This window comes from Candoia aspera, chromosome 8, assembly GCF_035149785.1.
Source record: "Candoia aspera isolate rCanAsp1 chromosome 8, rCanAsp1.hap2, whole genome shotgun sequence".
In the NCBI taxonomy this organism is placed as follows: Eukaryota; Metazoa; Chordata; class Lepidosauria; order Squamata; family Boidae; genus Candoia; species Candoia aspera.
In genome coordinates this window covers 58,347,021-58,359,259 of record NC_086160.1, presented here as the reverse complement: position 1 = coordinate 58,359,259, position 12,239 = coordinate 58,347,021, and the positions used below count along the sequence as shown (strand labels likewise).

Below are 12,239 nucleotides of genomic sequence, written 5' to 3'. Positions count from 1 at the left end.
TGTAAACAAATTAAAAATTATCATTTTATGACATACAGAGTTAACAAGGCAGAAATACAGTAATTCAAGTAATATAGCAAACTCAGCACACGAGTAACCAAAACTAATTGGTTTTCTGAAATTATACAACATTCTAAGGCATGTATTTTTCGAGGAGAGGGAGAAGAGAGTTTAATATTCAGTGAAAATGGGGATAACTTCAATTTTAGCATTTAAGTTTGGGAATTGGATGTATCTAAATGGATAGTTGTTTCAATTAGCAGCTGAAGCAACACAGCTACTAGTATTGAAGATTAGTTTTACATATTAGAACAAGGCATAGCATGCATAGTACCCTAGATCAGAGAACATGGCATACAAGTCACAATGCTTAGGTTCACAAATTAAACCAAAACCATACAAGCCACATTATGGCTTAATGTGATTCCTTTGGCAGTGATTGCTCTCAGAACAGTTTTGCATGGGTTTTAATCTATATGTTCTAGCATACTGCATGCACATTAGTACCCAAGTAAGAACATTAGGTAAAGGTAAAGGTTTCCCTTGACATAAAGTCCAGTCGTGTCCGACTCTAGGTGGCGGTGCTCATCTCCGTTTCTAAGCCTTAGAGCCGGCGTTGTCTGTAGACACTTCCGGGTCATGTGGCCAGCATGACGACACGGAACGCCGTTACCTTCCCGCCGAAGCGGTACCTATTGATCTACTCACATTTGCATGTTTTCGAACTGCTAGGTGAGCAGGAGCTGGGACTAGCAATGGGAGCTCACCCCGCCACGCGGTTTCGAACCGCCGACCTTCCGATCGGCAGCTCAGCGGTGTAACCCGCAGCGCCACTGCGTCCCTCTTAGTAAGAACATTAGCTTCCATGAAATAGGGACCAAATAAGTTAAGCAAACAGTATAAATACCTAGTTTATTCCAAAGTACTTTTCAAGAACTTGACCCCAACTAATCATACTCATTTTCAGCAACTTAAAAATGTTCAAACATACTGCTTTAAAGCAATCCACTCATTTATTTAACACTTTCACCAGACTTGAAGTTCTGTACAAAAACACATAAACAAGGCTGTTTTTTCTTCTCTTGTGGAACTGTTTATTCTTAACTACAAGAGATTGACATCAAAGCTTTGTAATTCAAGTTTTTATGATTTCATTTAATTAGCAATGCTAGTGTCCAAATCTTTTGTAGTTAAATTTCATAGTATGTATAATTGAATAAATGTACTTGAAGCATTAAAAATTACAGATTAGCAACAATGTCAAGAATCTCTTTAAAATCCAACATATCTAAAACAGTAAAGAACCACTACAGACAATAGCTTCTCTGAAGCCATGTACACTTAAATAAGATTAAGACTTCAATGCAGAATTTTGGTTAGAAAGCTTGATGGGCTCCATCTTCAAGGTTAAAGAAAGGCAAAATTGTGTTTCACAGATGAAGTCCACTGGAAATCCACTAACAATGGACAGAGCTTTTGAAAGTTCTAAATAGATAATCCTTTAAACTGTCTTTTGTTGACCTTTTTTTCCAATGAGAGATTTATGAATATGTGGAATTACACCTGAAAGAGAAAAAAAAGAATATTTACCCACTCAAGTCATAGGAGGCATAGAATCATTAGGTCAAAGCATCACTAACTAGAGATGCCACAATAGTTAGCACATACCTCCACCAGCAATTGTTGCTTTGATTAATGAATCCAGCTCTTCATCACCTCTTATTGCAAGCTGCAGATGACGAGGAGTAATTCGCTTTACCTTCAAATCTTTAGATGCATTCCCTGCTAGCTCAAGAACCTGTAGAGTTGGAAACAAGACAGAAATTATAACCGCAGAACACCCCGTTTAAAATGCCAAATAGCCATGCCTTCATGCAGGATACAATAATCTACTGAGAGGTTAAGGAGGCTAGTCCCCACAACTAGTGCTTGACAGTCCATCCTCCTAGAATGTATCAGGAACTCTAGAAAGGAGTTTAGAGAGTGGGAAAGAGAAAGCCCACTCCTTCTGAGCTATGCAATGCCGTAAGGCAACTAGTCTAGTGCATAGCATTATGAATAAGAATGTGCAAAACATCTTATGTATGGAACTGGTTTTCAGGTAGTGCATGACCGAACTGAAAAACATGTCCGGGGTGTTTTGTTCTACTCACAAAACAAAACATGGCTGATTTGTTCTGGATAAAAGTCTTTTGGGGCAGTAAAGAATGGAAAAAGCCAATGTTAGTGAATATGGGAAGGAAATCAAAGTTTGGGAAGCAGGCAGGCCAGGGAATATGCTGCAGTGGGAGCTGTTGAGGGGAGGGGACACTAGGACTGCCCCATACTTCACCTGTTTTTTAAAAAAAAACAAACCAAAAACTTGGAATAAACGTTCAAGGTTTTGGTTCTACCAAACTGACTGATTCTGAACAGTTTGGCAGAATCCAGAATATGAAGACTTGCCCTGGATTTGAAATAATATTTTCTCCATTTCATGTACACCCGTTTTAAAACACTCTAGAAACTAAAAAGCATCTCCACCCTACCCTTCTCTCATCTCTAATCCAGGATGCTTCCCCCCTAAATTGTCCAGGCTCTGACAACTTTCTCATTATGCATTTTCTGAAGTTCTCATCTGACAAATCAGCATTCCAGAGAACTGTCTCCCAAATTAAAGTTTGACTGACTCAGTGCCTGGTTTGAGACTTCTAGGCCCCATGGCCACATACAGAGTTAGAGCCCAAAATCCTATAAGCAGTTAAGCTCATTTGTCCCTGTCCAAAGGCAGTAGTGTTATTTTATTTCCATTCACAAGATCACATATTCAGACATACATAGATCATAACCTCTCTCAAGTAGAGTGCTCGCTGTATCTCTATCCCAATTTGTTTGTAAATTGGTAGGCAAACTACATCCTTCTGGCTGTCTTTTAATAGCCAACATCAAGTTTATGGGGAAGTTACTGCTTAGTACTTTAGGAATCCACATACTATATTGTGCTCATAGGGTTTTTTTTAGTCCTGTTTTGTATTTCAATTTGGGATTATTTTTGTTTTTCAGTTAGACTTGTCCCTTTTTCACGTCAAGATGATTATATCAACTATGCTAAGGGAAGAATCCTGAGGCACATTTGAAACAGTATTTGTTTTTATTTACAACTATTTATATCGCTTGCATGGTATCCTAGGATAACTGTACCTTGTCTGTTAGATAAAAAAAACTTCAGTACATAAGAAATCTGATAAATACATCTATTTTACTGAGATAAAAGAAGCAAAATACAACTGCATCATGCAGGTCCCATAATGTAAAATGCTTTTTGCCCCTGACCAAGCTCTCACCTCAGCTGTGAGGTACTCTAATATAGCAGCACTATACACAGCAGCTGTAGCTCCCACACGGCCATGACTGGTTGTCCTTGATTTCAGGTGCCGGTGAATACGACCAACAGGAAACTGTATACACAGAGGAAAGAAGCTCAACACCTAAATAAATACTTGGGAGTTTCAAAATCTAACCTGACAGAGCTGTATCCAATAGGATACTTTTTTACTACCCTTACAGTAAGAAAATCCTTCTATGTAGTTTAAGAAAAAAACCTCAGCAACCAGTTAAACTCTAAAAGGATGGAAAGAAGCAATTTAACTTTCTTCCTTTCTAGAAAATGCAAAATGTCTCGATGCTGTAATAGGAAGACAATTATCCTAAACTTCTACGCTCCTGCCTACCTGTAAACCGGCTCTTTGTGAACGGGACACCGTCTTGGTCTTCGTCTTTCCAGAGTCCTTCCCAGCTTTCCCTCCAGCCTAAAGCCATTGGGAAGAAGGAAAGACAATCACGACACGCGAAATGTTAGCCCCTATTAACACCATATCCTCTTCCCCCCTCCGCCGGTGCAGAGGGGAGAAACGGAGCTTATTTTTCTGGCAGCGCCCGGCGTTGCAAAGGTGCAAGAAATGAAACACATCGCCGTTCTTCAGGATTTAAATGCAGAGCCTCGGCAGCGCGAAGACATGCGCGTTGAGCAGCGCCAGCCTCGGCGTCCCACCCCCGCTGAAACATCCGCCGCGCACGCGCCCACCACCATCCCTAGCCCGGGTAAGGCGCGCATGCGCGTCAAAGAATACGAACAGCTCGACCACCGCAGTAGGGCGCGCGCGTGTGTGTGTGTGACCGCGCCCCTCTCTCCTTCGCTCCCCTCCCCAATCCTTTCAACTCTGAATTCCGTTTGGAGCACGAGGCATACAAGCCCCACAACGGCTCTCTCGCTCCCGAAGGGGCCTTGAGGGAGAAGAGCTCTCGAACGCAGCCGGGCGCCCCCACCCCGCACCTCCCAAGTCTTCCTTTAAGCCTCATCGCTACCTTACCATTTTAAATGAGGACTGTCCTCCTCCGGAACGAGAAGCGAAGAGTCAGTTCGAAACAGTTTAGGCCAATCAAGGAAGACCACTTTTCAGTATTTCGATGGGGGTGGTTGTTATTCTGCACTGCCACCAGTTCAAAACTGCATCCTCTCCCGCCTTCCACAAACCCTTTATACCCGTCTGTAACGTCCCAACATCCGGGAACCCTGCTCGCAAGCCTAGCCAATCGTCACGAAGAGGCGGTTCTCCCTGCGCTCTCCGCCGACCAATAGGAAGTGGGGCGAAAAAACCCCGGCCTGTTAACTGTTCGGAGAAACTCGTGCGGAGTCGCCGCTGTGAGCTCCGCCCCTGTTTTCGAATCGTTCGCTGCTTGATCTCCTCTGATCTGAAGAGGATAAGCAGTGTTGCAACGCGAGTTGGTTTTACCCAGGCCTTGGATCCTGCCTTTTAAGGTTAATTGCAATGAGGGAGACATTCCTCTTTTTCTTGTCTTTAGTAAACACAAATCGGACTCCTCTTTTACTCCTTTTCTTTCCCCTTTTTGTAAAACTCCTCCCCCACCATCAAAGAAGAAGACACAATTTTGAGTATTTCTGGTGGTGATGTAAAAACTGAATTTTGTCAGCATAAGAATTGCACTTGTAAACTAGCAAAACACAAAACCTGAAAAATGCATTCTCTTTAAAAAAAAAAAGCAAGACTGAAAAAAAGCAAATTGCCCTGAAAATATTCCCAGTCCTCCTTTTAAAATACATTTATCTTCTTAACCTTCAATTTTTTTTAAATCAGTACTGTAAACATTAACTTGTTTGGAGTTTGCACACTCCACAAGACTAAGTTAAAATAGGGTTGGGTCGTTTATGAATCAGCATGTCCTGGGAAAACCATTTTAGCATAACATGGTTCATTTCTTAAGGTGTATCAAATTATGAACACTGCCCTTGTCTTTAGTTAACTAGATTTAGGATGTTCTATAAGTGCAGCCATTGTGTAGCATTTGCAAATGTGCTGCCCTGAAAAGATATGGTAATAGAAATTTTTTGAATGTCTCAAATATTTCTTTTACTTACACACTTCTGCCTTGCTTATCAAATTATAATTCTTGACATTAGGTTGTATGTCTTTTTCTTGTGTACTGATGGTTTTGTTATGGGTTATGCAGGCAAATAAAATTAACTGAGTTTGCAAATATAGGGAGTATTGTAAAGTAAAATACTTTTGATGCAATTTGTCATGTACGCTTGTAGAATACTGGTGAACAACTGGGAGAAGTACCTTCCAGTGTGTACGCTAGTCCAGGACTCAGCCTTTTTCCTCTGAAGATAAATTAAATCTGAAGTTGAGTTTGCATGACATACTGAACCACACACTAGCCAATGGCCTTTTGCATGGTTGCACACATCCAATATATGCATAGTAGTTAGCTGCTGGTTCAATGTGGTCCAGAAAAAATGGGTTGGAGATAAGTAGTTTAAAGCCTCTCTTAAAAACATATTGGCCATTCAAGTGACTAGCCACAGTCATTAACATTAGCCTTTCTCTCTCTTGAAAAGGAAACCATTTTGCAGAAATCCATTATACTTGTTATTTGTCTGCTCCATCCTTCAGGAATTCAAGATGGAATACATTGCACTTCCTGTTCCCATTTTTTTTCCTACAAGAACAAAACTGTTTAGTATCTTGAGCTGAGGGAGTGTGACTGGGCCAAAGTCATCCAGTGAGCTTCCATGACATATGCTAGACATGAGTCTCCCTAGTCCTGGACTACTGCCTTAACCACTACCCGACACTGTTCCTTAGCACTGCTTTGTGTGAGGAAGGTCATATCCCAATTGTAGATTAATATACTTGGCTGGCTGGAGAGTTGAAGTCCACTCATCTTAAAGTTGCCAAGGTTGAGAAACCCTGATGTGCAGCATCTGGCATCTTCAGATAGGATCCAGAATGTCTCCTGGACAGCTGTGGCCATTCCAAGCTCATCTATTTAACAGTCTATTTTATTCAACCTAGTGCCCGCTGGACCTCATAAACCTAATTTGTCATTCCAGCCAGTTGCACTCTCAATATGGTTTGAAGATGCTTGGTTGGGAAGACTGGTCTTTGAATATGGCAATTTCCCACCATCACTCTAAACTTCTGATGAAAGCAAATAAATTTAAATAATAAATACAGCTATGTTTATAAGGAAATATATTGTTTTCTCAGCAGCTGCAGCATCTGGCTGACTTTAGGCCTGGAATCTAAGCAGAATCAGACCTGACAGGAGACTACTACAAAATATCAGGCCTGCTGGCTAGACTAAAGCATCCCAGAAGAGGAAAAGGGCAAACCTTTTTTTTGGTACTGAGTATGTCCAGTTGCAATCCAGTGCATTGGGAAGGAAGTTGCTAATGAGAGAAAAACAAATCAACTAACCCATGGGTCAGGGCAGTTAAGATAATAAACTGAGGCAGCAAGGTTAATAAAATGGAGCAAAGGAAGAGACCAATTTTCCCAAGCATCATAGACGGAAGGATGGGTAATAAATAAAGAAGTGCTACTGTTGTTTGAAGAGGAAAAGACTAAGAGGGACAGGAAATCATAGTGTTTAAAGTGGGCCTGTAGGCTGTGTAGCCCACCTACTCTGTTCGATGCAGAGAGAAGAGATAGCTGTTCAGCATTTCTTTCTGAAGATCTCCTGTACTGAAATCTCACAAGCAACAAGAAACCTCAACATTTACCCCAACAGCACCATCACAGGCCCCAATAACTTTGCATGCAAGATTAAAGGCACCTTCACATGTTCTTCCTCTAACGTAATATATGCCATTGTCTGCCAGCACCCCTCTGTATTCTAGTAGGACTAACAGGCCAGACTTTGTCAAAAGAATTAAGTGACAAAAATTTGACATCAGGATTCAAAACAAGGACAAAGTAGTATCAGAGGTGACCTCCAGGATGTTCCATTACAGTTTTCAAATTAGCAAATAATAAAGAAATTTTAGCAGTACAATCAAAGGAGAGATTGCCCAATTTAAATCCATCAAAAGGTTTTAGGGACTCAGAAAGTTTTAACAAACACAGTGAATGTTTAATATATTACAATTGTTAAATAAGAAGTTACTTCTAATCTGCCTCACATGTAACATGTATCTGCATAAGTACCCTGCCTTCCCCTCGCTTTTCATTCTAGTTCACAAAAGTGTATGCTTTTCAGTAAGATTCATTAGTCTGAAAAAATGCTATCAATCTCCTTCTGATTTTTGGTCACCCACTAGGTAATTGATTCAGTTACCAAACTGTTCTTATCAAGGTCTATTATTCAGTTGGAAAAGAAGGATAGTAGAGGAATATATAAGAACAATATTTTAGATTTCAAGGTTGGTCTTGCATATGGAAGATTTGAAGATACTTTAATTTTTTCATACTGGGTTATAAAACAGCAGCCTATTAATAACTGGATAATTATAGTCTTAAATGTCCTGTAGTGCTTCCCCCAAATGTCCAAGACTCTGAAAGTATATGGCAATAATTAATACTTAGATTTTACTTTTAAATGGTATAGCAATGAAATTAGAAGTATTATGTATGACTGTGCATATACACACTTACCAGAACTTTAATAGAATGGCTATTATTCCACTTCTAACAATTATTCAACCCAAAGGAAAGCTTGCTTTTATCTTGATGGAAAACTGTACATTTCTTTAAAATAGTTCACATCTCTTTTTCTTCATTGATATGTAATTGTTTTTGCCTTATAATTAGTTAACATTTAATTGATTGCCCCAATTAAATACCCTGGTATTTAGTAGGAAATTAGAGTAGAGCTGAGACATGTCACACAGAAACTTTCTTGCTTTAATAAATGGGGACAATTTAGAAGTTTGCTGAAAGCACAATTGTCTCTCTTGTAGGGCAGGATTGTTTGATTATGTCCACCATTTCATGTATATTTCAAGCAAGCAGCATCTGAAAAATTTCCCAGAAGCCAGAAAGTTTTCTGTTGCCTAGAAAAAGTATAGGAATCTTGCTGGAAAAAGGGAAGTGATGAACCTGGCATTTCTTTTCTTTCTACCTTGATGAACAATATATTTTATTTTCCTTGCTGCCTATAAATCAGAGTAAGAAGCGTCGCTAAGAAAAGAGCAGGGATTGGGTATGAAGTCTGAATGGGAGCTACAGGAGGAGGATGAGACAGGCAGTGCTTCACTGGAGTAAAAAGCTGGCTAATAAGAAGCATGCGAGAGCACGGAGGAACATGAAATCAGTTGCGGTACAGAGGAAGCAGACAAGAGGGAGCCAGGCAGGTCCTCGAGGGATCAATGATCTTCCCCAGAGGGTTAAGAAATCCTCTCCTTCTGAGTGGAGCAAATGGGAGGTAAGTGACCATTGCTGGGATATGGGACTAATGAGTTTTATAAGGGAATCTCTTTGTCCAAAAGCACCTGAAACTTTATATTTTTATTCTGGGTCCCAGTTGGAGAGATGGGGGAATGGGAACAAGAGAGCCTACTTGTCTGAGCCTCAGGTTTAAAGAATGCCTCAAATTAAAGCACTTGTTTTTAAGAATACTGAAGTTATGGCACATAATTTGGGACACTGTTTTTTAAGTATCATCATTTTTATTGTGGTTTGGGCCTCAAGACGTAGAAGTAACCCAGGCCTCTCTTGATGTCTAAGAGGCCATATTTGACATTGAAGTGCATAAAATGTTCAAGATAGAGTCAATGAATCTGATGAAGCTGTACCTTCATTTGGCATTTTTTATTCTTTACCCAACCTTCAATATTCAGCCACTTCCACAGACAGTCAGCATTCATGGCATGATAATAACTGGGTCTTTAACTATACTCCAGCTCATATTGTTATTTTGGGTAGTATCTTCTTTCATAATTGTTGATTCTAGTCTAGAGTCACCTTATCTATCATCTGTCTACCTATTCATCCATCTATCCATCCATCCATCCATATACCTGGTAGCTGAACTTTAACAAGAACTTGCCATTAGAAAAGAACATGTTTATAAACACGTATGTTGTAAATATTGGATCAGGTTGGCAATTGTTAGCTGGCATCTCTAACAGTCCTTGTCAGACATGTTTCTCAAACCTGTCACTCTCTACATGGGTTCAAACTACAGTTCTTATCATCCACAGGCAACAGCCTGGTATTTTGTATTGGCTGAGGATGATAGAAGCCATAGTCCAGCACATCCAGAGAATGCCAAATAGGGAAAGCTTATGTAGCTAAACCAGACCAAAGTCCTAGCAACTCCTGCTCATAAGTATAGGACATTGTTTTATACCAAATCAGTCCATTGGTTTCTTTAGCCCATGGATTGCAACATGGTATCTGTAGAACCAAGCTCTCTACTGGTTTGATTAAATTGAAATAATTAAATATAAAACAGCATTCAAGAAAATTGCAAAATCTTATGAGCTCTTGATCTTTTCTCATGAAGTTTCAAAGGATTTCAAAAATAAGATTGAAAACTCATGCGATTTGAGAATCTCACAAGATTTTGGATATATTTTGGGGGTGTGAGTGAGGCTAGGGTATTGCAGGAGATTATTTGATGGTGCCCAGGTCAGAAAAGATGCTGATTCCTGCTCTCTTCTTCTCGCCATACTGACCAGAATTGAGTTTGTAGGATTTCCTACAAGAAGCTTTCTCAGTTCTCTTTAGAGATGCCATAGCTCTGATGTAGAAAGACCACTGCTCAACCACTGAGCATGTGTTTTGCATGCAGATGGTCATGGGTTCAACACACATCAGCTTTAGGAGAAGAGGCCGTGACTGAAACCTTGGTAGCAGCTGCCACTCAGTATCTACAGTTCTGGCCTGTATGGATCCCAATGGCCTGACTCTATATAAGGCAGTTTTCTGTGTTCCTGCACCAGCCAGAGTTTAAACCTCAAACTTCTATCATGCAATGTATTTCTCTGTCATGGAGTTCTACCCCTTACTTTTCACTTGGATGTCTTCAGACCATCTTATCCAAGGCCATTCTGGCAATGCTGTGTCCATAGGGCTACTATAATCTAAGACAGGCAGGAAAGTTGAAGATGAGGTAGATATCCCACATGGGCTGCCTAGGAGAAGCATTTCCTTTATTTTACAAATGCAATATAAATGTCTCTTTTCATGTAAGGCGAGGGAGGGCTTTAAAGACCTGGCTGTTCTCCTAGACTTAAGGCTAGGGTGCTTGGAGCCCCTTGTAGGATATCTGTACGTTATTGGATTGTATACTGTTGTTTGTTTTTATTCTGTGAACTGCCCAGAGTTGATTGGAGTCAGGCAGTGTCCAAGTCAAGCAAACAAGCAAGCAAGCAAGCAAGCAAGCAAGCAAACAAACAGACAATATGTTTCAACTATGCCTAGAATGAATGTATATGAGTATCTCAAATAACTTTCTGGAGAGATCCAGCAGTTGCAGAAGAAACAGTATACTATGATTCATTTTAAAGCTTGGAAAAGCTCTATTCAAGGTGGCACCTATTCCCTAGGACAGTGTTTTCTTTTATAGGAGCTCATTGCTGATAACCATGCACACAGTGATTAAAAAAAACAATTTGTCATGCTTAAAAAGACTGAGCTGGACTTTATTTGGCCAGAGACTGTCAGATAGGTATTTGAACCATTGTGGAAGATGGAGATTTTTTAGCTGTGATACTGTTTGGCTTCAAATAAATTGTCAGCCACTGCCTGCAAATATGTGATAAACTAGCCCATCAGCGACCTATACAAAATAAGTATGAATGCCCCATTCTTTTATTACATGGAGAAGACAGATCACAGCTACTCTGCCTAAAACAAAACTATCTATTCCTCCATTTATCATTTTGTGCAGGGATACTTAAAAAAAACCCTGCTTAATAAAAGAACTAAAACCAAACAGATCTACAATAGTATTCAAAATGCTGTTCTGCATTTGAGAAACAGATTTCTTCAGAGATCTTCCAAGCAGGATCCCTTCAGCTCCTATACAATTCACTTTAAACAAATCTTTAACTAGCATGGTGACCATAGGGGGCAATTTCCTGGGGTATCCAATGAGGAAAAAAAGAAAATGTCTAGTTCTGAACACCAAGAACAACTTTACTACTTGTATTAGAAAAACAGCACCATACAGATATACAGAAACAGATAGTATCACACAGATGCAAAAATACCTTTAAAGCTGCGGTTCCCAACCTTTTTGGCACCAGGGACCAGTTTTGAGGAAGAAAATTTTTCCATGGACGGGAGGTGGGGATGGTTTCGGGATGATTCAAGTGCTTCCTCTTTTTCCCGACCTTTTATTCTTTTTTCTTCATGCAGTTTGGAGATAGCAGCCAGTGGGCTTGCTTCTCCTGTCAGCTTTCTCTGACAGGAGGCTGAGCTCAGGTGGTAATGTGAGCGATGGGGAACGGCTGTAAATACTCAGGCTGTAAATTCGCCCACCGCTCACCTCCTGCTGTGTGGCCCGGTTCCTAACAGGCCACAGACCGGTACCAGTCCACGGCTCTGGGGTTGGGGACCCCTGCTTTAAAGGACACAAAGATGTTAAATTTAGTGAATCTCTTTTTATCTTGCAAAGAAGAGGTTCCTCAGTTTGTATACAACAGGCTGAAGAGTCTCATTAAAGGTGCAGTAGATTTATAAAATATGGTACATATTTAAACAAGCCATCTCTTTTTCCTCCCTTGCAAAATGCCCACAGCAATTGCTGTCACTGCAAAAGTTTCACAGAGCAGTTTCAGCCTCTTCCTGGCTGCTTAATCCCTCTTGGACATCCTCCATCATGGCCTGTCTAAATCCAGCCAGCTCTTCAAGTCTCCATCTTCCACCAGCCAATCAGTGGGTGATTTCCTCCTGGAGAAACTTGCCTGCCTCTCTCTCCTCCCACATTGACCAAGCTGTCAACTGATA

The 12,239-nt window shown here is 40.4% G+C and overlaps 1 protein-coding gene across 1 annotated transcript; it reads right to left on the bottom strand.

Moving 5' to 3' along the window:
* Positions 1 to 1,070: 1,070 nt before the first annotated feature.
* Positions 1,071 to 4,553, bottom strand: LOC134502021 (histone H2A.Z). The gene is made up of 5 exons (XM_063310104.1): positions 4,350 to 4,553; positions 3,711 to 3,788; positions 3,324 to 3,437; positions 1,669 to 1,798; positions 1,071 to 1,563 (listed from the first exon to the last, which is right to left on the bottom strand). Exons 1-5 carry the CDS (start codon positions 4,350 to 4,352, stop codon positions 1,502 to 1,504), a joined length of 387 nt encoding a protein of 128 aa, XP_063166174.1. The 5' UTR covers positions 4,353 to 4,553; the 3' UTR covers positions 1,071 to 1,501.
* Positions 4,554 to 12,239: the final 7,686 nt, after the last annotated feature.

What these genes read in the sequence shown, in the direction of transcription:
- LOC134502021 (XM_063310104.1), bottom strand. An exon ending in CACAAAGAGCCGGTTTACAG is followed by an intron (nt 3,438 to 3,710) that starts GTAGGCAGGAGC and finishes CTGTGTATACAG; the next exon opens with TTTCCTGTTGGTCGTATTCA. An exon ending in TAGAGTACCTCACAGCTGAG is followed by an intron (nt 1,799 to 3,323) that starts GTGAGAGCTTGG and finishes CCAACTCTACAG; the next exon opens with GTTCTTGAGCTAGCAGGGAA.